The sequence below is a fragment of the Papio anubis genome, chromosome 2 (assembly GCF_008728515.1).
Source record: "Papio anubis isolate 15944 chromosome 2, Panubis1.0, whole genome shotgun sequence".
NCBI classification, from domain to species: Eukaryota; Metazoa; Chordata; class Mammalia; order Primates; family Cercopithecidae; genus Papio; species Papio anubis.
The window spans coordinates 189,188,312-189,215,742 of NC_044977.1; the positions used below are offsets into that span (position 1 = coordinate 189,188,312).

General features: G+C 39.0%; 1 protein-coding gene across 1 annotated transcript in view; it reads right to left on the reverse strand.

Moving 5' to 3' along the window:
• Positions 1–1,658: 1,658 nt before the first annotated feature.
• The window catches only part of ATP13A5 (ATPase 13A5), a 117,584-nt gene continuing 91,811 nt past the window's right edge, over positions 1,659–27,431 (reverse strand). Inside the window, exons 25-30 of the mRNA XM_031663888.1 lie at positions 26,312–26,384; positions 16,681–16,855; positions 11,679–11,881; positions 6,313–6,401; positions 3,689–3,769; positions 1,659–2,246 (exon numbers count right to left, since the gene is read on the reverse strand). Coding sequence (XP_031519748.1) covers positions 1,986–2,246; positions 3,689–3,769; positions 6,313–6,401; positions 11,679–11,881; positions 16,681–16,855; positions 26,312–26,384 — 882 coding nt within the window. The 3' untranslated portion in view covers positions 1,659–1,985. The remainder of the gene's footprint in view (positions 2,247–3,688; positions 3,770–6,312; positions 6,402–11,678; positions 11,882–16,680; positions 16,856–26,311; positions 26,385–27,431) is intronic.

Here is a 27,431-nt window from a genome sequence, read left to right on the forward strand (position 1 = left end):
ACAGTCAGGGATGGAGTTCAACTTTATCACATTTCAAGAATAAAAATTATGAAATAAAGATCATCGTCCACCAGAAACCTTATAGGTTGTAGGAGAAAACCTGGGGAGGGGAGGGGGAAAGCCTATACTGTTATTGAATCTATTAAAAAAATCTTTTTATGCTATCTAAATGTTATACAGTGTATCAGTTGAATCTTTTCATTCTAAAAGATTACTAAATGCAGATGTCAGCTCAAGGAACTTGAACTACCATTTTTTAAATTTGATACATAGTTTATAATCATAAACTAAAAATCTCTTCTTTTTAAAACTTTTGTCTTGTTACTGGTAACTGCTAAATTATACACATTGTAGAAATTATTACTTTCCAGAGAGCTGTGAACACAAGAAATGGTTAAAAAGCAAACAAAATTTAAACACAGAAGGATTGTTTTTATAGGAATTTGCATTTACGCTGGTGGTTTGTGTAACATTTATAATATGATTTACTGTAGTAAATTTCATGTTGAAAACATTCTAAGATGTCAGAACTGTAAAGTCAAGGCTGTCATATGTTGAATCTGTACATCATGGTATTAGGCACATAATTGGCACTCATGTAATGGAACTGGTTAACTAATTGCCTATGATCTGTTAAATTAGCAAAATTAGATTTATCGTTATAAGGCAAGCCTAGTAGGTAATTTAAAATGTGCACTAGAAATAAATTTTCTCTCAAGTTTCTGGTGAGGGTGATATATAAAAGGTAATAGTGTACAGAACATATTTGTAAAGGATGCACCCTTTCATCTGGTATTTAATGTGCATCTAATAGGATGATTTAGATAATTAAAAGATGAAATAGAACTTAAGGTTGTTTAGTAGCCTGAGAATTGTCATGCTGCAGTTACAAATATTATGAGTCCCTTTTCTAGCATTGTTTTTAAGATGAGTAATGTTGAGTTCTGGACAACTTTTAAGGTTAGAGCTTGAGGCCGGGCACAGTGGCTCACGCCTGTAATCCCAGCACTTTGGGAGGCTGAGGCGGGTGGATCACTTGAGGTCAGGAGTTTGAGACCAGCCTGAACAACATGGTGAAACGCCATCTTTACTAAAAATACAAAAATTAGCTGGGCATGATGGTGGGTGCCTGTATCCCAGCTGCTACTTGAATCCGGAAGGCAGAGGTTGCAGTGAGCCAAAATTGTGCCACTGCACTCCAGCCTCAAAAAAAAAAAAAAAAAAGAAAAAGACAACTTGAGGTTTTCATGTGTAACAAGAAGTAAATAATGTTGCCATGCTTCTTTAAGTATAAGTATCTTTTTACAGTTCTAAACCTTCCTGTTCCCTGGCCCCAAAACAGTATACATTGAGTGATGCCAAACTTTGGTGGAATTTGCTTAGACATTAATGGTGCCCATGCCAAGATTATATGGAATTAACAAACATCTCCTTCATTCTACCACGTCCACATAATTCTGGCTTCTTATAGTTAGGGTTGAATTTCCGAAAGGGTTGATTGGGCCTTGTTTCTCTATGAAAAGCATAAAAGTGAAACAGAAAGAGGAACTGTGACCTTGGGAAAATATATATATGTAAATGTTCTTCACAAAGATTTAAGTAAACTTGTAACAACTAATGTGTTAGTAAAACTTTCAGAGACCAAATGTTCCCTCAATTTTTCTTTTTTCAATTGATGTTCATACTACTAATTTGACTACAGTACCATGAAAGCTGTTCATTTTAAACAAAATAATACTATGCAAAATGAATACAGTTTGTTGAAAAGGGTAACACAGGACATGCATTCTTTTTCTCTCATTGGTAAAGCATACAGTCAGAATAAGCCTATCTAAGGTCTTTTGCTGCTAGGTTTAATGCACTGAAAATATGCTTTGAGTGAATGGAGAGAGGAAAGATAAGGGGAGAGTATCATCACTTCTCCACAATGTGTTAATTTTGGGGAGAAAAGCAATGCTGTTCAGCATGTACGACAACAATTCTGATTACAGCCTGGTCCAAAAATGCTGTTCTGTGGGTTGGCTTCCCAATTTGCGTTTTCTTTCTGGAATCTGTTCATGGCTTTCATAGCCTCTGTTGATGTAGAATCCATTTTTGCCATCACCTGAATAATCTGTCCTGTTTGTGGGAGGCCAGGTTGAGTCTTCTGCCAGCTTCTTTTGCCAAGTCCTATATTGACTTTTAGAGGAGAATCCAAATTCTCTTTTGATCAACAGCCAGAGCTCATGATTTTGAAGGATGGCATCCTGAAAAATCAGATGGGAAAGACAATTTATTGCGCAGGTGCCCCTGCAGCCAGGCCGCTGGCCACCACACCCGCCCCCTTTCCCCAGGCCTCCCTCTGAGGTGTGCTTATTGCTGCTGCATCTACGTCTCCTTTTCCAAGTCCTGGAATTCTTCCCTTAAGAAGCAAGAGGGTGCTTGTGTTCACATAAATCTGCCAAAAACTTCCTTTCCACACATTTCCTGGTTAAGTCCTGGCTAGGGATTTTCTTAGACTGAAATGATAACAGCAGTAACGTGCTCAAAATGAAGAAAAGAAAAATCACCATTAGCCCTGCTACCTGCCACCTGCCATGTAGAAGGTGTCAAATAAGAGTTTGTTGAATAAAGTGTTGAACTCTAGAAATCAAATGGTTATTGGTTTTCATTTTTTGAGAGTTTTCTTTTGTTCACATGACCACACAATTTCTATCCATTTATAGTAATGAAATTGGTCAAATTTTGCATCCCACTTTTATTTATGCTAAACTTTCTGTGGTAAACAATTTTTATGTAGCTTTAGCCTTTTAAAAATGTTATTTTATAAGAATGTAGATACAATATGATTAATAATAATTTTTAGTGACTGTTTAGCATTTCCTCAAATTGCTGTATAGCAATTTAAACAAACAGCATCTCAACAACACTTAAGTTGAATGTAATATTTTGCCACTGTAGATAATATTATAAGTGCCTTCATACATGTAGTATTTTTCTCTTCTTTGGGGTTATTAAAACATACAGTCTCAAAAATGGAATCCCTGAGTTAAAGAGTATGAGAAAATTTAAACATACTATATATAATGAGGTGTATATATATTTTAAAATTTGGTTGATCCCTTTTCCAAAAAGTCTTAAAGCACATGAGTTAAAACAAAACTCTCCTTTTACAAAAAGGAACTCTCCTTTTACAAAGATAGTACTTGAACCTCTTACTAAGTGGGTAAAGTCATTTAGTGACACTGAGTAGAAAAGAAACACTGTAAGGGGAAGACCTTCACGAAAAGGAATTGACTAGAATAAGCAACGGCTTCTCCTCTTTCTTAGGAAACCCTCCGGAAGGCAGTTCTTCACTCTAAAAAGTCTCATTGAGTTTTAGGGTTGGAAGGTCACTTGGTCTAGTCTTTACTAGATTGTTGAAAATATTAGAAAAGTGCAATACAGTGCATTCATGGAAGCAAAATTAGAAATAATTCATGTTTTGCTTTTTATGTGAAGATATCAAGAGCATTTCTATGCAGACTTCAAATAATTGTAAATCATTCCCCCCACAATTTTCCCCCAAAAGAATATGTACCATTTTAATAAACCCTTAATAACTGTCATTCTGGGGGATCAAAGTGGTTGCTCTAGAAAATAAGCACCTGTTGAAAATGAGATCCTTAATTTGTTTATCTTCCTAGAAAAAATACAGAGATTACTTTACCTCTACAAAGAAAGTCACACAGAATTGGGTGAGGGTTACCACCAAAATTAAAACCCTCCACGATGTTATGGTTGGGATCAACTGTTGAAAAACAAATACCATTATTACATTTTTCATACTTTACACTTTGAAAAAAGACCATATTATTTATGTATTTGTAATAACTCTCTGAGCTTAGAGGTGGGCATTACTTTACAACTGAAGGACCCACAGCTGCTAAATAAATGGCAGAGCCAGAATTCGAAGGAGAATGGACGACCTCTTGGCCTGTGCAGCGTTGACAGCCTAACGGTGTCTACTGAGAAATATGCCCTGAATCACTAATATAAGACAGGACATTTTGGAGGCTCTATGTCTCTCTTCATTTTTATCTTTTCAAACAGAGAGAAGGATAAGATTAAATCATTCATCAAATAATGTTAATACTTCTAATTTTCCCAAAGCAAATTCTACCTGAAATTCATTCGTTAAGGAGGACAGAGAAATGTAAGTATATTTTGATTGAAACTAGATGCAGATTGCTCCTGGCCCTATATCTGATGGCTTAATGAAAGTTGAATGAACCCTTCAAACCCCCCAGTTTTTAAAATTTAAGGGTACACATTGATCATTAAATACAATTATTTAAAGTGTGAGAGCCGTAACTTCCCACGGCTGCCTCCATAGTGAAAGGCTAGTTACACAGCCTTTTTTCTGAGACCCCACCCAAGAGTAGAATATTTATGACTGACTGCGTGTGGGACTGAACTCCCTTGAGAACAAAACCCACTGACCCTCCATACTATCTAAATGCCCATCCCTAATTCTCACCCCAATGCTGATACTGGTTATTTCAAAGTAATACTTTGTCATTTTTTTCCCCAGGTGGAGACAGTCTTTATCAAGTTGTGAAATACAGCAAACTGGAAAGGGTGGTTTGGATTAAAGGGTTGTTTGGAAAAGTTGGGTCAGATTCTAGCAGAGAACCTGGCTCTTTTTCTCACAGCTGCCACCACTCCGATCCAGGAGAACTAACTCTTCTCCATCCCTTGACCTGGAAGGCACTTGATTTTGAATTATTTGTTTAATTTTGAGATGGAGTCTGGCTCTGTCTCCCAGGCTGGAGTGCGGTGGCACAATTTCAGCTCACTGCAACCTCCGCCTCCCTGGTTCAAGCCATTCTCCTGCCTCAGCCTCCCGAGTAGCTGGGATTACAGACACCTGCCACGACGCCCAGCTAATTTTTCTATTTTTAGTAGAGACGGGATTTTAACATGTTGGCCAGGCTGGTCTCGAACTCCTGACCTCAAGTGATCCACCCACCTTGGCCTCCTAGAGTGCTGGGATTACAGGCATGAGCCACCGTGCCTGACCCTGGAATTATTTATTTATGCAATGGTTTTCTCTCCTCGCTTCTAAACTACTTGAGAGCAGTGACCACACCTTATTCGTCTTTGTAACTCCAGTACCAAACTCACTCTGGAGCTTCGTGTTTGATAAATAAATGAATGACTGGGTTTTCATTTCCTAATTGCTTCTCTCCTCTCACATGTAGTCTTCCTGCCATCATGTAATTAATCTGTCTTCACTGCCCTGCTGAGAAGCCTGTTCAGATCGCTTCATTCGCTCCATGTCGCTCTTGGCATAAAGTCTAAACTTCTCTAGCTGCCTCCATCCGTCCATGCCTGCCTTTATTATTCATTCTCGTTCATACTCCACAGCACATGGCCTCAGTTTTAGCCAGTCTTCTAGTGCTTGGGTAAGCCTTGCTTTTGATTTCTGTCTCTGCCACCCTACATTGATTTGCATTTCTAAGACAAAAGCTCTTTCAGTCCTCTTTGCTGCTTATGCTGTTCTTGTTGGGAATATCCCTACCTCCTACCTAGCAAAATGTAGCCTATCCTTTTCGACCCAGGTCAAGTTGCATGTCATCCATGAAATGTCTCCCATGACAGCCACAGTCCACAGTGAGGCCTCCTTCTTCTATGTTCTTCCCAGTTCTGTCTGTTTTCACACTCTCTTCAAGTATGGATAGCCTCAGGTAGCATTCCAGTATGTCTCATCTTCACAGCAAATCTATGACTCGGAGGTCAGGAGCCAATCCTTCTCTTTCTTTTATTTCTCTCACAATACTGGGTCCAAGAATTAGTTCAATAACCTCTTGATGAATTAAATTTTAACCCAGGGCATCCTGGATCAAATTATATCCACTGATATAAAGCTTCATATAGTCAATGTCTGACAAAACATGACTGTCTTACAAGTCTATATTTTCTTTCCCTTTATAACTACATTATAAAGGATTTCTATGATATGGTTTATTTTTTTGAAAATTGTACTTGAAAAATTATTGTATTATTGCATTAATTTTATTGTATTGGTATAACATAGCATAATAAAGTATCCAAACATAATGTTTCAGGTAGGTGCAGGATAAATGTACCCAATAGTATTGATAAAATGAAAACCATTGGAGGCCAGTGTAGGTGAAATCCAGATATCTTATTTGCCCTTCTAGTACATAGAAATAGCCTCACAGTATTTGGTGGTCAAAGAGAACACAGTAATAATTGACTTGTGAATTACAGTGAATACACGGTCCATGTACATGAGTCATGCCAGATGTGCAAATGAATGCCACTTACCTCCATTCCACGGTAGATAACTTGAAAGTCAGAAAACAGAATGAAAATTGTGAGGCCCAAGGCAGCTAGCAGCAGCAATGAAAATATATCTGAGGAAATACCAAACATTATTTTTAGATGTTAAAAAGAATGTTTCTTATAATCTGGCACACATTGCAGAATCAATTATCTCTGTTGGGCAAATACCAGATATATCTTCAGATGTTTTGATATATCCTCATATGTTTTGAAATATGTTCTAATGCTTATACGATGAAGGTAATATCTTAGAATCTTTCCTTGAAAGTCTGGATGTAGAAGACTATTAATCAAATGTATTACAGTAACGTCCATGAAGCTGCTGCCCTGGTTCACTATCACTGTGTGTCCAGTGAGTTGTGCTTGCATGGGATAAACAGTCTTCTTGTCACCATCCCATTCTTCCTCATTGCCTAGAGAATAAAGTTCAGGGATCCTCTACTGACATTCAAGGCCTTCCACCATCTGGGCCCAATCAACCTTCAACCTGGTCTCTGACTACTCTTCCTTATGGGCAACTGGAAAGGTAAACCATAAAACCTCCAGCTTCCACGGAGGCCCAACACTCCAGCTTCTGTGTCTTTGTTAAACAAAAATGCCCTATGTACATAACAATATTCTTGTCTTGGCATGCTCCAATTTTTCTTTCCTCTTTTTTTTTTTTTTTTTTTTTTTGAGACGGAGTCTCTGTCGCCCAGGCTGGAGTGCAGTGGCACAATCTTAGCTCACTGCAACCTCTGCCTCCCTGGTTCAAGCGATTCTCCTGCCTCAGCCTCCTGAGTAGCTGAGACTACAGGTGCCTGCCACCACGTGTGGCTAACTTTTTCTTTTTTTTTTTTCACAGAGACGAGGTTTCACCATATTGGCCAGGCTGGGCTCGAACTCCTGACCTGTGAACCACCCGCCTCAGCCTCCCAAAGTGCTGGGATTACAGGTGTGGGCCACAGCGCCCAGCCTCCAATTTTTCTTAACCCAGTTAAAATACCACTTCCTCTTCAGAGAGTAATACTCCCTTACAAAAGCTTATTTCATATAGTATGTATCATACTCGGCTTTGCATGATCTTAATTCATGTATCAACTGGACTGTGACCATTTGAAAATGGCTTTGTCTCTGGTTCTCTGGGACTCTGACTTGAAAAAGTAAATGAGAAATTAGCATGTACATCTGTTGCATTCCTTCTTTCCATCCTGCCCAAATTGTTTTAATTTTGGGAGCTAAACTTCCCAGATGCACTGTGCCAGCATCTCTGTTCTTATTCCCAACCTCACCCACTCCTCTGTCAGAGGTTTTAGCAGAGCACTTTAGAGGTGGTACCTTAGAAATATCTTTTTTAATAGAATTATCACCTTCAGGCCCAAACAATAGCATTGAATCAGCATTGCCATGATACAGATGATTCTGATAGTCCTGTAAAGTTATAAATAAATGAACAAACTAAGTTTTCTCTTACACTCTACCTCATTTATTCAGTGTTGCTCTAGTCTCCCCACCCCCAACTCTCTATAGGCCTATACCATCCCGAAATCTGAGGCAACTGCCCCTTGATAGCAGGCTCTATTTTTGAAGTGAACAGAGTTCTGTTTTCATCCTTGAGCACCTACACACACCCTCAATATTTATTCATGCCACACTTTATGTATCTAAATAAACGCAGCACCTCTCAGAAGTGCCTGAGAAGGGTATGAGGCAGACAGAAGAAAAGTAAGAATTGCATCTCTCAGGATAAAGCAATCTAAATGGCTTGGTGATACGATTTCAGGAAATGGCTGTGTGGATTTTTCATTTACTTCATGGATTTGGAGTCCCAGGAACCCAGAGCTGGAAAGAAGAGGGTGCCTGAAAGGTCTGTTCTGATGAAGGCCTGGACCTCACTAGTGACTGGGGCTGAGTGGCATGCACATCACTGTCTAATGGTCTAAAAACTAGACCTCGCCTGTGCACAAGTGAGCAACGTAGAAACAAAATTATAAGGTCATCTTTTAAAATTCAGCTTTGATTGAAAAGGTGTAATAAAGAGTTGAATGTTGGCTCTTGTTTGTTAGTTGATGCTGCTGGGGAATCATGAAAGAATAGGGTTCTGTTAATGCAGGTGCTTTAGGAAAGCAAATCCTGTGTAAGCCATTACACTGTGTTTTCAGATAAGGTTAGTAAATGTTCACACTTGTTTCCAGAAAAGTTAAGCCTCTACTTTTTCTATGTCTTCTCATCATAAAGTTGAGTTTCTGTCAAAGGCTGTTAAAAAGGGCAAAGAGTTTTCTCTTATATCAAAATAAAGTTGCTTGTATATTTTAATAGTAGTTCCAAAGGCTTTTGACTTACAACCTGAGAATATATGTTTGTTATCACATTACATTGGTTAGCATAGCCGTATGCTAAATTGTAAAACATTTTACATTTAAAATTATCAGTTATGTTTGGTACAGGGGTTTTAATTTACCCACAAGCTTTATGTCACTGTGAGGGCACTAATCTACCTCTAATCCACTCAATTCATGTAAAAGGACTTTGCAGCTACTATTAAAATTGAAGTACTAGGCCGGGTGCAGTGGTTCACCCCTGTAATCCCAGCACTTTGGGAGGCCGAGGCGGGTGGATAACGAGGTCAGGAGTTCAAGACCAGCCTGGCCAAGATGGTAAAACCCTGCCTCTACTGAAAATACAAAAAAAAAATTAGCCAGGTGTGGTGGTGGGCGCCTGTAATCCCAGCTACTCGGGAGGCTGAGGCAGAGAATTGCTTGATCCCGGGAGGCGAAGGTTGCAGTGAGCCGAGATCGTGCCACTGCACTCCAGCCTGGGCGAAAGAGCAAGACTCCATCTCAGAAATAATAATAATAATAATAAAGTACCAGGCAACAAATATATTCTGCTTGTAAAATACATTTATAATTTTTAAAGTTATTAATGTATAACACCACCATGCATTTCCTGTGTATTAGTGATAACCCATTAGAAAATATAATGGGAAAGTCATTCACAATATAACCAAAATATAAAATACAAAGGATTAGTTTGTGTTTTGTTTTGTTTTTTTTGAGACAGAGTCTTGCTCTGTTGCCAAGGCAATTCTCCCTGCCCCAGCCTCCCAAGTAGCTGAGATTACAGGTGCCCACCACCACGCCCGGCTAATTTTTGTATTATTTAGCAGAGACGGGGTTTCACCATGTTGGCCAGGCTGGTCTTGAGCTCCTGACCTCAGGTGATCTGCCCGCCTTGGCCTCCCAAAGTGCTGGGATTACAGGTGTGAGCCACCGCGCCTGGCCAGATTAGTTTCTTAAATCAATGTGCAGGCAGGATTTGTGATGGAGAAAACAACAAATATTTACTAAGAGACATTAACAAAAAGCAAGAATAAATGGGGAGACATGACATGTTCCTAAATGGGAAGATTAAGTTATATACCAACGTAAATTCTTCCCAAAGTATCAAAAGCCCAAAGGGAAATTTTAAAAGCCTTGCAATTCATTCTAGAGTTTATCTTAAAGAATGAACAGGAAAGAAAGAAAGAGTTTTTAAAATGAGGAATAATGAGGGTACACTGATCTTGCCACTTATTAAGTAAAACATTATAAAACTATACGTTTTAAAGTATAGTGGTAAATCAAGAATAGACTGATGTTTAAAAACAGAAAAGATAGTCTGGAAACTATACAGACATATACATATAAACATAATTCATAATATAAATGATGTACAAATATATATGAAGATAGTTACAATAAAGGTGGTATATTCAGTGGAAAAATAATTAATATTAAAAACTCAATAGTCAATAAAGGCTGCTAGCAAAACCAGTTGACTAGTTGCAGAAACTTGTTTTAATCCCTACCTCAAACTATACACCAAAATTAACATTAGATTTTAAAAGCACTTCAAAACTAATCATGATAATTATACTATTTAATAATTAGAAAAAACTTCCTGTGCATAAAGACAATGGAAAAAAGATCATGAAAAAAATGCAAACTAAAACCAAACGAGACACTATTTTCTAAAATCTTATCAGACCAGCACAAATTTTGTTTTTTAACTAGTACTTCATGTTGGATGTACTATTAAGAAGCATACCCTCTTGAAAACAACTGATAAGAGTGAAAATCAGTACAAACTTTCTAGAAAGCAACTTCAAATTGTGTATTCCAGGCTTTGACATTTTCACACTATTCCACCAGTTAACTGAATTTTGTTATCCTAAGGAAATAAGAGGCTAAGTCAAAGTAATTTACACAAGTATATTTTTATAGCATTATTTATCATACTGAAGCCAATTACATGATAGACAGGGTGACTGTCTTTATCATGCAATATCTGGATAGGTATCGTATCTAGTTTGCCTTGACATTCTCTGTTTAAGCCTGGCATAATTATTAATCGTGTCTCACTTCACTCCTAAAGAGTGTCCCAGTCTGGTCAATAATGATGGGGCATATTCTCTGGCTTCTTTGGCCTGATGATTTTTTTTTTTTTTTTTTTTTTTTTTGAGACAGGGTCTTGCTCTGTCACCCAGGCTGGAGTGTAGTGGTGTGATCCCAGCTCACTGCAGCCTCGAACTCCCAGGCTCAAGCAATCCTCTCACCTCAGCCTCCCCAGGTAGCTGGGACTATAGGCAAGAGCCACCATGCCCAGCTAATTTGTAAAAGATTTTTTTAGAGACAAGGTCTCACTGTGTTGCCCAGGCTAGTCTCAAACTCCTGAACTCAAGCAATCCTCCCACCTTAGCCTCCCAAAGTGCTGGAATTACAGGAGTGAGTCACCACTCCCAGCCTTAGCTGAGAGGATCTTAATTGTAGCTTCAAAGAGTTTCTTTAAAACTCTACTTAAATTAATATACTGGGAAAGTAAATAAGATTTTTTGAGCCCTGATTGTAAGCGTCAGATCCTTTACATAAATTGTGCTAGGCCCATTCCATAAAATGCTTTGTTTAGTCCTTCCCTCAGGACTTAACAAATTAAGGATACTCCCTCCCATTCTGCCAATGAGGAAATAAGGTCATAGAACAGTTAAAGTAACTTGCCCAATGTTACAAGGCTAAAGAGGTCAATTTACATTTGAACTGGTTAAAGCCTTTTATAAAGTATCTTCACATGCACGTGTGTGTTTAAAATGATTCTTCATGACTCACAATAGGACAAGACTGGCGACAGTTAAATGATGTCCGTGCTTATCTGCAAACAAGCAGATTTCTGCACGTGGGCTCTACCACCCATGACCACGGCATTCAACAACAATTTTAGAGTCATACAGTTGTTTCTCCCTCAGCCCATCATTTTCCAGTGAGGTACAACTCTAGGGTGAGAAAGGGAATGGGAAAGTATTCAGAAAGAAAAATTAAACTTTATATACTTACAGTTTGTATAGATGGGTTTTCGAAACGGCTTTCCCTTAGAAAAGATGAATGCTACTGTGATATAGTTGATGGTGGTGATGGGCCACAGTGTGGTGGTCTCAAAACTTAAAATTGAACCAGGAATCAGAGTTGCATTTCCAGTCCAGTTTCTTTCCAGACTCATAGTTGTTGAAAAATTACTTTGGTTGGCCAGGAAACACTCACTACAAAAGAATCACCAGTGTTTATGAAACATTTTATTCCATTTTTATCCATTAGGTGAAAAAAAAATAGTTTAATCACTACCATGGGATTTTAGCTTTCAAACTATGTCAGCCAGTAACTACCAAGACATATTCTGTTCACCCCTTGCAATGACAAAGCAGAAATAAAAGGAAGTCAAGATTGTTCTTTGTCCGGCATTCCATTTGGAACAAGTGATCTACCTTGAAAGGGCCTGAATGACAATATTTTATGAATTCCTATCAATTCAAAGAGTAAATACACCATGTCAATTAAGCTGTGTGTGTGTGGTTTTCTCTTCTGTGGACTAAGCAAGACTCCTAACATGGGTTTTGAGTTTGAGTCTCCCACTCCAATTTACTTCCCTCGCATAGCTAAAGGATCTTCCTGAAAATCTGAACATGACAATCTGCTGCTTATAAGGGGTCTACGGCTCTATTTTGCTGATAAATTAAGCTCAAACTTCTCCAACTGGCCTATGAGATCTCTGCATCCTGGTCTCACTCTACCTTTTCTGTCTTACCTTTTGCCACTCCTCCCATGCTCTATACACTCCAAACATACAGGATTATTCCCTGTTCCCCACATATCAATTTGCATACCTGTTGGGTTGGATGTGCTATTGCCTTTAACTGAGATATAACATCCACCCTTCAAACATCTCTGCATCTGAAATGCCTTTACTTTTGCTGGCAAGTGGAAGTAGTGCCCACAAGAGTAAAGGCATTTTTAAAAATGTTATCTCAGTTAAAGGCAATAGCACATGTAAATAAAGAATTGCAAAACAACTACTTTTGCAAGCTCATTGTTTTGCAATTCTTTATTTACATAATTTTACGTCTTTGGGATGTGAATTCCTAGAATATAGGATTTTTTTGTGGTTTTATTTTTTGGTTTTAATCAAATTTACAATAGATTTTTGGCACCTAACACAGTGAGGTCACATAATATTTACTCAAAAAAAATATTTGCCCAAGATATGAGCTTTCCCAGTCCTGATTGATCTATTTCCAATGTTCTTTTTTTTAAATAAACCAATAAATTAGTTTCCACCAGCTTTCTTGCTCAGCTTGAAACTTTTAAACCACTATTACAACTGTTTATAAATAAGGATTCATTTTCTAACGTGAACTCAAATGCAAGACTTAATACTTATTATCCTGGGCTCCCTGTAGTCTAGAAGTGTGCTTTGCACATACAGGCACACTTTGCTTTATTGTATTTCACTTTATTGTGCTTCCCAGATACGGCGTTATTTACAAATTGAATGTTTGTGGCAACCTTGCATCTAGCAAGTCTATTGGCACCATTTTTTAACAGTATGTGCTCGCTTTGTCTGTGTCAAATTTTGGTAAATTCTTGCAATATTTTAAACTTTTTGAAATAATTACTACCTCTATTATTGTGATCTGTGATCAGTGATCTTTGCTGTTTTATCGTAATTGTTTTGAGATGCCACGAACTGTGCCTTTATAAGAATGCAAATTTAATCAATAAATATTGTGTGTGTCTGACTGCTCCACTGACTGACTGTTTCCGCATCTCTCTTCCTCTCCTAGGGCCTCCCTATTCCTTGAGAGACAATAATATTGAAATCTGTTCAATTAATAATCCCACAGTGGCCTCTAAGTGTTCAAGTGGAAGGAAGAGTCACATGTCTCTCTTTAAATAAAAAACCAGAAATGGGTAAGCTTAGTGAGGAAGGCATGTCAAAATCCAAGACAGGCCAAAAGCTAGGCCTCTAGCACCAAACAGTTAGCCAAGCTGTGAATGCAAAGTAAGAGTTCTTGAAGAAAATTAAAAGTGTTATTCCAGTCAACACATGAATGATAGGGAAGTAAAATAGCCTTATTGCTGATATGAAGAAAATTTCAGTGGTCTGGATAGTGGATCAAACCAGCCACAACATTACTTTAAGCCAAAGTCTAATCCAGAGCAAGGCCCTAACTCCCTTCAATTCTTTGAAGGCTGAAGGCGGTGAGGAAGCTGCAGATGAAAAGTTTGAAACTAGCAAGAGGTTGGTTCCTAAGACTGAGAGAAAGGTGTCTCTATATGTAAAAGTACAAGGTGAAACAGCAAGTCTTGTAGCAGCTGCAGCAAGTGATCCAGAAGATTTAACTAAGGCAATTAATGAAGGTGACTACACAGCTCTCAGTGGAAATGAAACAGCCTCTTCTATTGGAAGAAGATGTCTTCTAGGACTTTAATAACTAGAGATAAGTCAGTAACTGGATTCAAGGCTCCAAGGGAGAGGCTATCTCTCTTATTAGGGGCTAATGCAGCTGGTGACTTTAAGTTGATGCCAATGCTCATTTGCTATTCTGAAAATCCTAGGGCCCTTAAGGATTATGCTAACTCTACTTTGCCTGTGCTCTAGAAATGGAACAACAAAGTATAGATGACAGCACATCTGTTTACAGCATGGTTTACTGAATATTTCAAGCCCACTGTTCAGACCTACTGCTTAGAAAAAAAAGATTCCTTTCAAAATGTTACTGTTTATTGACAATGCATCTAGTCACCCTCCAAGAGCACTGATGGAGATGTATAAGGAAATTAATGTTTTCATGCCTGCTAATACACATCTATTCTGTAGTCCATAGATTAAAGAGTAATTTCAAATTTCAAGTCTTATTTTTTAAGAAATACACTTTGTAAGACTATAGCTGCCATAGAGAGTGATTTGTTTATTGGATCTGGGCAAAGAAAATTGAAAACCTTGTGGAAAGAATTCAACATTCTAGATGTCATTCATAACATTCATGATTCATGGGAGAAGGTAAAAACATCAACATTAACCAATATTAACGGAAGTTTGCAAGAAGTTGATTCAACCTTCATGAATGACTTTTTGGGGTTCAAGACTTCGGTGGAGGTTGTAACTGTAGATATGGTGGAAATAGCAAGAGAACTAGAATTAGAAGTGGAGCCTGAGATGTGACTGAATTGCTGCAATCTCATGATAAAATTTGAATGGATGAAGAGTTGCTTCATATGGATGAGCAAAGAAAGTGGTTTCTTGAGATGGAATCTGCTCCTGGTGAAGATGTCGTAAACATTGTTGAAATGAAAACAAAGGATTTAGAATATTATATAAGCTTACTGGACAAAGCACCAGCAGGGTTTGCGAGAATTGACTTCAATTTTGAAAGTACTGAAATGGGATAAAATGCTGTTAAACAGCCTCACTTGCTACAGAGAAATATCTCATGAAAGGAAGAGTCAATCAACGAGGCAAACTTTATTGTTGTCTTATTTTACGAAATTGTCACAGCTGCCCTAGCCTTCAACAACCACTACCTTGATCAGTCAGCAGCCACTCAGCTTGAGGTAAGGCTCTCCACCAGCAAAAAGATTATGACTTGCTGAAGGCTCAGATGATCATTAGCATTTTTTAGCAATAAATTATTTTGAAATTAAGGCACGTACTTTTTTAGACATAATGCTATTGCACACCCGATAGACTACAGTATAGTGTAAACATAACTTTTATATGGACTGGGAAACCAGAACTTCATGTGACTGGCTTTATTGCAATATCCACTTTACTATGGTAGTCTGGAACCAAACCCACAATATCTCTGAGGTAGGCCTGTAGTAGATGTTCCATAGTCACAAAGCATTTTTACAAAAAGAGGAACAGACAGACTAGATGGCCTGAATTATAGAGTTTAATACCAAAGAATATCTAGTCCAATATATTTACATTAAGGTAATAAAATTGAGGGCCAGTACGGCACATCTAGTTAGTGATAGAGTCAGGAATTCTTAGAATTCCTGATTTCCTATCCATCCTCCTTTGGCTACAACATACTGTCTTCTAGGTTCAGTCAAAACTTGAGTTCTCTGAGTATATGCACTCCAATTTTGGAAAAAATCTAGTTTTGAAACGGAATGAGATTCTATATCCCTAGTTATACTTGAATTGCTGAATTTTTTTTTAATCTAAATGACAACCTCATCATTTGCTAGTTTTCAATCTGTGTTTTACTGATTTCTGGTGCTCTGTGGAGTGAGGGGCAGTTTGCACATGTCCTATTTCAAAGAGAGCAGCTCTTTTCCTGCCTTTTCTTTTACCAGCAGAAAGGCTTTGTCAGCTAAATAAAGCTTGAGCCATTGGCACTATAGCCTACCTCAAAAACATTAAAACCCAGGGAAGTAAAGAGATTTGTCCTGAATCCCGTGTTCCAACTCAGTCAGAACAAGGATACCATCAACTCACACTTTAATGTTCATTTGGGAAAAAGCAAAATAATGTAAACAAATCTCTCTCATATGTCTATATCAGGGGCCTGCAAACTACAGCCCACAGGCCAAATCTGATTCATCACCTGATTTTGTAGGTAATGTTTTATTAGAATACAGCCACACCCACTTGTTTACCTATTGTCTATGGCTGCTTTTGTGCTGCAACAGTGGAGTTGACTAGCTGCAAAGAGGCCATGTAGTGCACAAAGCCTACTTACGATCTGGCCCTCTACAAGAAATGTTTGCCAACCCCTGGTCTGTAAAATGTACAAAGTACCAGGGAATTAATATATTCATTCAGTCAACCAGTTGTTAGATCTATACATTAACAACCAATGTGACAGATCTCTTCCCACCCACTCCACCCCAGTAGTCCATGGATTAACTGTGTTCTGTCCCATCATTTGAGTTTTGCAGCGACACAATTTTATTAATTAAAAGCTTTAGGGTATATGCTCAAGTCAAGTTATTCAATGTCATGGGTTATTTATTAAATCACCTTTCAAAAGGAACACTAAGAAAATGAACTTACCTATATTGGTAGACCTCACAATACCAAGGCTGCTGCTTCACATAGAGAAATGCACTGATCTGCACAATGCAGGAGAAACAGGAATTCAAAAATATTGACAGCAGCAAAGGGGGAGAAAGGAGCTGTCCTGCTGGTCTATATGGAGCCAGCTTTGGGTAGGCATGAGTTGAACTCACTGAAAGACAAATGCATTTTTTCCTATTACAATCTTATCATTGAGAATAAAAGGTTGAGATTGAGATGCATATTATCTTGAGTCTGGCATTGGGATTCAGATTGAGCAGACATGAACAGAAGATTTACACCTAGGTAAGCACATTGCCTGGTGGCACATCCAGTCTGTCTTCACCTTCAGAAATAAAAAATAGTGGGTTAGAAAGTTATGTAATTATTAGATTTACCATATCACATGGTGCAAATATTTTCTCCATAACCAGACTGACCAGAAATTGTGTGTAAAAGAGGGAATGGCCTTCCTTATGGGACAAGCAGTACTAATATTATGTTTCAGTGATGACAGGAAAGTGGAGAGTTAGAATGAGGAGAATAAGGAGGAAGATAGCTAGATTCATCTTCATATGCTGGAAAATTAAAAAAAAAAAAACACTCACTCTATTATTCATTCCGCCAACTTTCTCTGAGCATGTCAGTGTGCCAGGCCCTGTGATAGGTGCCAGGCACTCTGATGGATGCCAGAGATGTGTTAAGTGTCTCTCTGGATACACAGGTGGATGGGGGACTGCTGCTGTATATTACATAAAGAAAAAGAACTCATTAAAAATACTGCTTCTGTGGGAGGCCGAGACGGGCAGATCACGCGATCAGGAGATCAAGACCATCCTGGCTAACATAGTGAAACCCCATCTCTACTAAAACAATACAATAAATTAGCCAGGTGTGGTGGCAGGTGCCTGTAGGCCCAGCTACTCGGGAGGCTGAGGCAGGAGAATGGTGTGAACCCAGAAGGCGGAGCTTGCAGTGAGCCGAGATCACGCCACTGCACTCCAGCCTGAGCGACAGAGCAAGACTCCGTCTCAAAAAAATAAAAAATAAACAAACAAATAAATAAATAATATTGCTTCTAAATGAGAATGTTAAACTATATTGTATTTTTGATTTCAGGGTTTTTTTTTTATTTAAAGGGTTTGGAAATGGGCAGAAATTAAAAAGAACAACTATTTAAAAAAGACAACTACATCCTTCTTAGTAGCTACATATTTGAACATGCTGATGAAAATGAAATGTATTTGCTTCTCAAGGCAGAGCAGGAAGGAAGCATGAGGACAGGAATTTGAATTTAAAGATTGATATTGTAGTCATGTTTCAGTTCCTGTCTTCATACCTGTCACCTCTTCCCTTCTCACAGCTTAACACTGGTTTCTTTGATGTAAGGGAAAAAGTGGGGTGTGCATATTTAAGTGTGTATTTCTGCATGTACAGGTAGGGTAGGGGGAAATGGGTGTCCAATTTGGGATGATAAAACTCTATAGTAGGTCTCTGGTTTGTTCAATCTGTGTTCTGGGGTAATCATGTAAACTCCCTGGTCCTTCATTTTCTCACAGATAAAATGAGTGTGTTGGAATGCCTAAATGGTACCCAAAGGCCCTTTCAACTCTTTTATTCTAAAGCTCTATGACTAAGTCTTTACCTATACCAGATCAATCAATGTTTTCCTGGCAGGGTGCTGGGCTAGAGTCTGTGGGGTGTGCAGAGATGAGAAGTACATTCCACCTGCCTTCAAAGAGTTTGAAGTCCAGTGAAAGACACAGACAGATTGTGTAATAAAGAAGTTGGCTGGTTTTTCCTGGTATGTATCCTTTAAATCTTTGAAATGCCCTGAGTGATAGTAGTATTTTTCTTATGCATGGTGGGCCTTGGGAGTTTATGCTAACAAGATGACTCATGGTGGGAATGAGGAGCGTTTGTGTTAAGATGACTCAGGAAGAGTCCTGCCAACGCCCAAAAGACCATCTATATGATTAGAGGGTGGAGCTTTGATCCACAAGATGTCAACCTGATCTCCAGGTAGGGGAGTGGGGTTAGAGACTGAGTTTGACTTAACAGCCAATGATTCAATCAATCATGTCTACATAATGAAACCTTAATAAAAACTCCAGACACCGAAGCTCAGGTGAGCTTCCCTGGTTGGTAGTACTCTGCATATTGTCACCCATCAATGTGCCAAGAGGGTGAGGCATCCTGACTTCACGGGGAAGGGACAATGGCAGTGTTTCTCTTGTTTGAGATCCCTAATAGACCTAGCCCTAGGTGTCTCTTCCTTTGGTTCTGATTTATGTCTTTTTGCTATAATAAAACTGCAGTCATAAGTATAACACTTTCCTGAGTTCTGTAAATTGTAGCAAATTGTTGAACCTGAGGGAGTAATGGGAACTCCTAAGTTTGTAACCAACTAATCAGAAGTTCAGGTGGTCTAGAGAGCCCCACACTTGAGGCTGGTGTCTGAAGTGAGGGCATTCTTGTGGAGGCTGTACCCTTAATCTCTAAAGTTTGCCCTAATTCTGGGTGGTTGGTGTCAGAAGCCATTGCTTGGGTCCACGAAGAAGGGGCGCACAGTGTGGTCTGTGATCAGTGCTGAGAAGTGCAAGGAAATTGTGCTTCCAGGTCACAGAAGGCAGAAGCTTTACTGCTTGGAGTTCTCTCTGTATTCCAGCATCCAAAGCAGAATGTAGCTATAAATTCATAAAGAGGCTGCAGGTAGTGGAGAGAGGTAAAATTGCATCTCTGTGTATCTGGCTTCTACCTCTTTGGTCTTCTCTCTCATGCTCCTTGTAGTTTCTTGTCTTTCTTTTACACAGTAACTGTGGTAGACTGAATTGCTGGCTTCATAGTCGTGGGGTATACTTTGTCATCCCTTAATTTTGGGCTTCCCTGTGTGACTTTCTCTGGCCAAAGAGATGTTAACATAGACTTCAAACATGCTTGCACAGCTGGGCTTGCTCTATGGCTCTGCTTTCTGTGACTCACAATGAGAAAATACCAAATCTGTCCATTCAACCTGGCCTCAGAATGAAAAATGTGGAGTAGACCTGAATCAAATCCAAAAGCGTTAACCAAGATCAACTGATCTACATATTAGAGTGGACTGGCTCAGCTGTGCTCACCTAGATCAGCTAAATGGCAATCAACTTACAGACCCATGAATGGGAAGAATTACTGCCTGATGGTATAAATGCTGAGTTTTGGCGGTGGGTTGTTACACAGCATTATTGAGGCAATACCTAATGCCTACAGCGTTCTTACACAGAATATTCTGACTTTCTCCATGTTAGAGACTCTTACAACTTCTGACAGATAATCTGTATACCTGATTATAAATAAAAATAATTTTATGGCTACCATTGTGGGACATCTATTAGGTTTCAGAGGCTGTACTGTTTATAAACATGATTTTTATTTCCTTAAAAGCAAAATAGGTAAATTTTACAGGTGAAGAAACTGAGGCTCAAAAAATTAGTTTCCTTTGCTTAAAAACCCAGTTAGTGAGTGACAGCATGGCACTGGAAACCCAAGTATTTATGATTGTGAAGCCCTATGTTCTCTGCTCTACAGCATATTGCAGTATGATGCATCTCAAAAATTAAAAACAAAATGAGGAGCCCTGCAATACAAGCTTGGATAGTAGTACTGTTTATGAGGATCCCCCCAAAACACTTTTCTGCATTATCTGGGTTTCCTTAAAATGATGATGATATATGCTATCAGATTGTATTCAGAGGAATACTAACTTCTGAAGTGTTATACAGTATTCAAAATTAATCATTCTCCCTTCTGAGTTCCCACAACACATTACTCACATTGCTGCTATAGTGCAGGGTGTCTTGCATTAAATCTAGTTGTTTACATCTGTACTCAGCAGACTCTGAGCTCCCTGAAGGAAGAAATCCTGTCTCATTCCACATTCTGTTTCTTACTAAACCCAGCACCGGATCTATTGCATGGGAAGGCTTCACAGTTTCAAATTCTATTCTTACAGTTTTTAATTATTTGGCATCATTTGGATATCTCGTAGTTGTGTTTCTCCTAAGTAGTTGGCTTACTTTTTATTCCAAACACTGAAAATCATATAAGACAAATTTCAGGAGGTTCATGAACCCACCTAAACTACATGAAAAATTTAAGTGTGTATCGTGAGATTTCTAAGATGAAATGATTTGTATTTTCCATCAGATTATTTAAGTGGACCAAGACCCAGAAAAGGTTAGGAGTCATTGAAACACAGATGGGGTGTAGAGATACACTTATATAATGGGTGAGTCCCTCCGTACCTCCTTCTCTGGATACTGCCTTCTCCAAGGGCCTGGAATGGCTGGTCTAAATGGATCTGAATTTCATGATCCCACCTTCATTCAGAGAAATGAGGGGCCTAGAGGTGGGCATCTAATCCAAGTCAGGTCGATAAATTTTCTCTCCAAAATATTTGCAAATGGGACAATGAGAGGCTTGGCTCATTTGCTATAAGAAGGCAAACATAAAGGCTGCAAAGCCCCAGTCCTAGTGCCATTTTATGAGGTCAGCTGTAAGGTGAATAAATGGAAGAGAGATGGAAACAGTAAGAATGGAAAGAAGAGACACAAGGTGACCACCTGGAAATAAAGAAAGTGACCTCCATTTTTACCCTTTAGTGTTCTAGTCCTCCTCAGACCCAGGTGCTTCCGAGTTCCTGTTCTTAGATTTTTTGAGAATTATGTTCTTAAACAAACCCTCCCTCTATTTTCTTGACCTAATTTGAGTTCTTGTTGACAAGGACAGAGATGTGGCAAAACAAGCTCCCTTAAAAATACCGCTACACAAAATAGAGTCAAATTGGACTTCCAGACATGCATTGCCTGATCAACATCCCTCCTCACTTCATCTTATTTTTCTTCTAGATTTTCTGTGTAATGCATTATATTTTGTCTCCATACATTGCCTTAAAACCTTGTGGGAACAAGGCAGGGTGTGTATAGGTAAGTAAGTAAATAAATTAAATATGTGATGGTATTGTCTCTTCCCAGAACCAATTCAGAGTTAAGGCCAAAAGCCTTAATCTGGAAACTTGGAAATGTAGGAAGCCTTAAAGAGAATACAGATGCCCTTTGATTCACAATGGGGTTACTTTCTGATAAGCCCATTGCAAACTGAAAACATTTTTAAGTTGAAAATACATCTATACTGTACACCTAACCTACCGAATACCATAGTTTAGCCTAGCCTAGCTCAAACATGCTCACAACACTTAATTAGGCTACAATTGAGCAAAATCATCTGGCAACACAGTACAATGTAGAGTATCTGTTGTTTAACCTCATGATTGCTGGGCTGGCTGGGAGCGGCAGCTTGCTGCCACTGCCCAGCATCCTAAGAGAGTAGCATTCTTCTGAATGTGCATCACTTTGGCACCATTGTAAAGTTAAAAACCATAAGTCAAACCATCGTAAATCAGGGACATCTGTAATTTTACATTGATCATCAATTGGTGATGACTCCTAAGGGCTGCAGATAAATGTCCACAGTTCTCAGACCAGCAGTCAAGATTCTCTGTGATTTGACCCAATTCACTTTTTCAATTTTTCAGTAAAAGATGTCACATACGCTGCAGTGTGGTCACATTAAAAACTCATACCCCATATTTATCAGCTTTCTCTTGCTCATACTGCTTCCTTCTACTTGAAATGCTCTTCTTTTAGCAAAAGATCTTTGAAATTTATCCATCCTTCCTATTTTGATGCGAATGCTACTTCTTTCATGCATCAGTGCCTAGTATCTTTCTCCTTTCTCCACTGCTATCTCCTCCTTAACCCCAGATTATCAGAAAACATCTCTTCTTTCTCTGAACTCCCAAAGCATCTGCTGTTTTCTGCTACTCACTACTTTTAACTTGCGTCTTATTTGTTCATGTATGTGAATCCCCCACTAAACTCTGAACTTGAACAATCAGTCTTCTCATGCCCCAGGAACCTATGTGGCTAATACACAGTGAGAGATGAACACTTGTATAAGGGAATGTTGAATGGTGCTTCTCTTGTCTAGAGAATTGTGTTGAGCCTTATATTTGAGGACAGTGAATTGCAAGTGCCTATGTATTGTGAAGAGAGATTGTCGCCATATCTCCATAGTACCTAGCAAGAGAGATCCATATTGGTTATTTAACTATAAGCATGCTTGTTCCTGCCTAATTTGCTGCATGCTGTCTGTATAAGAGGAAAACTCATGGAGATTATCAAGCAATTCTTTAAAGGCAATTGTTAGGAGCAATGTAAACTGTGGCTTTCTTCTCAGCATCACCACAACCCCATGAGGGGAAGTCATAAGAGCCAATGTTAGAGAGACTGGAAGTGGTTTTAAGAGAGGATATTGGCCTTGCTCACTCCCCTTCATGGTAATAGCAGAGGGAAAGGGCAGGCAGCAGTGAGAGCAAGCTACTTATTTACTGTCTGGTAGGTTAAGTAGAAGCCATGGAAATTAGCCTTGATAGATAGGCTACAGCTAGCTATCCTGGAAGGAGTTTATCCATGTGGCAGCCTGCTGGGGTTGGAGGGCCCAGCAGTAGAAAAGGGCTTCATGTATGTACCACTAGGAGGCAGCTGCAGAAAGGAATCCTGAGAAGTCAGAGGGAGAGAGCACCACTATGTCAGGGCGTGGTCTAGTCCACACCTGTCCACAGGGAAGCTCTGATGATTTCACCAATGAACCCCGTGCCTATTGCCTAAATGTAGGTGCCTGCCATATTTGAGGGCATTTGACAGGAGAGCACTACATACTCCTACTTAAGTAAAAAGTCCTTTGCCTAGATTTTCTTCTAGGATTTTTATAGTCTTGGGTTTTACACTTAAGTCTTTAATCCAACTTGAGTTAATTTTTGTGTAAGGTGTAAGGAAGGGGTCCAGTTTCAATTTTTTGCATATAGCTAGCCAGTTCTCCCAGCACCACTTATTAAATGGGGAATCCTTTCCCCATTGTTTGTTTTTGTCAGGTTTGTCAAAGATCAGATGGTTGTACGTGTGCAGTCTTATTTCTGAGTTCTCTGTTCTGTTCCATTGGTCTCTGTGTCTGGTTTTGTGTCAGTACCATGCTGTTTTGGTTACTGTTGCTTTGTAGTATAGTTTGAAGTCAGGTAGCATGATGCCTCCAGCTTTGTTCTTTTTGCTTAGGATTGTCTTGGCTATTCGTGCTCTTTTTTTTGTTGTTGTTCCATATGAATTTTAAAATAGTTTCTTCTAATTCTGTGAAGAATATTAATGGTAGTTTAATGGGAATAGTACTGAATCTATAAATTACTTTGGGCAGTATGGCCATTTTCATTATATTGATTCTTTCTATCCATGAGCATGGAGTGTTTTTCCATTTGCTCCTCAGCAAACTAATGCAAGAACAGAAAACCAAGCACTGCATATTCTCACTTATAAGTGGAGCCGAACAGTGGGAACACATGGACACATGGTGGGGGACAAAACACACTGGGGCCTGTTGGGAAGGGCAAGGAGGAAGGAGAGCATCAGGAAGAATAGCTAATGGATGCTGGGCTTAATATCTAGGTGATCTGTGCCGCAAACCACCATGGCACATGTTTACCTATGTAACAAACCTGCACATCCTGCACATCCTGCACGTGTACCCTGGAACTTAAAATTTGCAGCAGAAAAAAAAGAACATAAAAATAAGTCCTTTGCTCTTGTTGCTCTTCTTCCCCAGAAACAGGGGTGAAGAGTAGGTGACTCAAAGGAAGTGAAGAAGAGACCATGGCCTTCTTGTCTACTGCTTGCCCCAAGCCCATAGTTCAGGCTTGATGTAAGGGAAGAAAAGCTTTGAATTCGATGAAAATGTGAAATAATAATTATAATACCTAGATTTTTCATGTCTAAGGATAAGATATCTTAATACTTAGACTTGACCAGGAAATGATCAGCCTGTGGGATGAGTAAGCTTGCAGAGACGGGAAAACAATAGGATGTTTGCAGGTAGAGGGTAAAAAACGAACTAACAAACATAGCTGATTTCTGCCTCTACTCTCTTCTTCACCAGTCTCCCTGAGTTTACCTCATTTACTAGCTACAATTTGTTGAGTAATAATTAAAGCGCCGTCATTCTGATAGAATGTTATGTGTCTGGTCTATCATCACCCTTCTGAGGTTTTTTTTCTCCTCGTGGTAATCGTGGTCCCACTATGAGTCATCCCAGCACTCCCATAGAGCCCACTCTGAGAGGCGAGACTGAGTTTCCCAGGGCTACCAACTGGCATGAGTCTCAACAGGCTATTGCTGTGGGAAAGAGTTAAGCGGCCCCACTACCACATAACTAATGTCATGGAATTAAGTGTGCAAAAGCTCCAAATAACTTGCTCAGTGTCATATAGCAAGTCTGAGGCAAGACTAGAACTAGGAAGACCATCCATGCTTTTGGATTTCTAATGACACTGGTCTATGTGTACACATTCTAATGCTCTTCAAGTGCTCAGAAAGCTAGTCAGTCTTCTCAAAAGAGGAAAAGGAGGAGATATGATTCTCATTGTAATGAGTGCTCAGTGTGTCCTGTGCTGTGATGCACACTCTACCAGCATCATTGTATCTGATCCTCACAAATCTATGAGGACAGTTAGCCAGAGGTCACGGAAACAGGCCACGATAGCCATGGCCTTCACCTCCATGCTGCTGCCTGAAAGCTTGGTTCTTGAAACCTCTTGGTGTTTTTTTCTCTCTTTAGCATCATTCACAAATAAGTCATGCAAATTGCTTAAAATATCCAACACTGTAGAAGCAATTTCATTGATGCAAAATTATTCAGTCATATGAATATTAATAACATCTAGACAAATATTTTAATGAGCTATGAATAGACATTTCAACCCTAAGAATCAAAATTGATATTTTAGTGCTTATATCTCTGATACTGATAAATTTGGTCACTGGGTTGATACATAAAACATATCAGTTTTATGTATTAAGATGCTACATGAAATTCTCAAGGTTATTAATATCCTGCATTGCCTGATGTTTTATCTGTTATTTTTCATAACATGCCTATTGTTGAGCAAGGAAAAAGAGATGACAGTGCCATTCTTTTTCCTTGCTCTCTGGTGAGGCAGTCACCTTTCTCACTTATTAAGAGTTAGCATCAAGCTCTGAGTTCCTTGACAGGAAATACTTTATCAGTGTCATGTCAAAGGAAGGAAATGAGCAATAGCTGCTGTTGGAAGCCACACCTTGCTTTTGGAGAATTTTACTAAAATAAAATGTTAGCATTTGTTCTCACACATCAAATACCTAGCAAAAATCTGGTTTCACGTCAACGTGAAGCATAGCTGAATAATGGAAAGTGACCTTTGGGTTTTAAAAAATTCCCTTTCTAGATTTTGTATTCATTTTTCTATGCACAAGACATAAAACTACAAAGAAGTTGGACTACATTGACAATTTTTTGTGACTAAGACCTATTTGTTATCAGAATGTTTTAATGCCAAGTCTTGGGATTTCAACTCTCAGCTTACTCCCAATATCACTTTTAAAAAATTCGTAAATAATGAGGTTTTAGAAATAAGGATGCCTCTTTCTCAAAAGTTCCTTTTTGTGTGACTGTTTCTAGAATTTCATAGATAAATATTAAACAATACAGTTTTCTTTGCTAAAGAGCTTACTTGTTAAACAGACCATCAAAGTAATGGCTACGTCTTGCACGAGATACTGGTAATTTCCAAAGAGTTGTAGTTGCTGAAAAAGAAACAAAAGCAAATATAAATATGGCATGTGCCATCATAGCCTTTTTATTATTCCCTACACTCTTTTTAAGTCGTTAGGAGGCAGCTGTTACTTTTTTCCCCTCTTCAGGAAGAAAATGACTTACCTAAAATTATTAGCATCTCATTGTACAGAATGAGGCCAGGCGACTGTTTTCCCTGCATTTAACCTACTTCATGTTAGCGACAGAAGTCAATTATTTGAGAACCACCCTCCTATTGGGTGCATTAATTACCTGACAGCTCACTTTGGGAGGCCGAGACAGGCGGATCACGAGGTCAGGAGGTCAAGACCATCCTGGCTAACATGGTGAAACTCCATCTCTACTAAAAAATACAAAAAACTAGCTGGGCAAGGTGGCAGGCACCAGTAGTCCCAGCTACTCGGGAGGCTGAGGCAGGAGAATGGCATAAACCCGGGAGGTGGAGCTTGCAGTGAGCTGGGATCCGGCCACTGCACTCCAGCCTGGGCGACAGAGCGAGACTCCGTCTCAAAAAAAAAAAACCAAAAATTACCTGACAGCTGCAGTCTCAGCCTAGGCAGTTGAATTCTCAACATAAGATATTAAAGCCTGAATGTTCCCTTAGAAATGTTATACTTAAAATTTGAAGTGAAGGCGCAATTCATTCAATAGACGTTGCTCTCCATCCTCACCCTTGGTATGAGTTTAGAGCATAGGTCTCTTGGAGTCCATTCACTTTCACAAACTGAACTAAGGCTCCTACCCCAAGTAAGCCCATTGCAGAACTCAATCTGGTACATCCGCCTTTTAAGGTTTGTGTAGACAGAACTTCTTTCAAGTTCACATTATAGAGTTGAAGTATTTAGAGATGAAAGTCAAACCATGACTCTCTAGGAAGGTGCCTTGCAATATCTCTTACAGCCAGGTCTGTTTATCTGTTTCATATCTGTTGACTAAGCACTAAACTATAAACTGATTCTGAGCACATTATAGACCAGATTTATGCACATGGAAAGTATTGCTGGCTTCTCAGACAGTGAATCCAAGTCCCAGAAGGT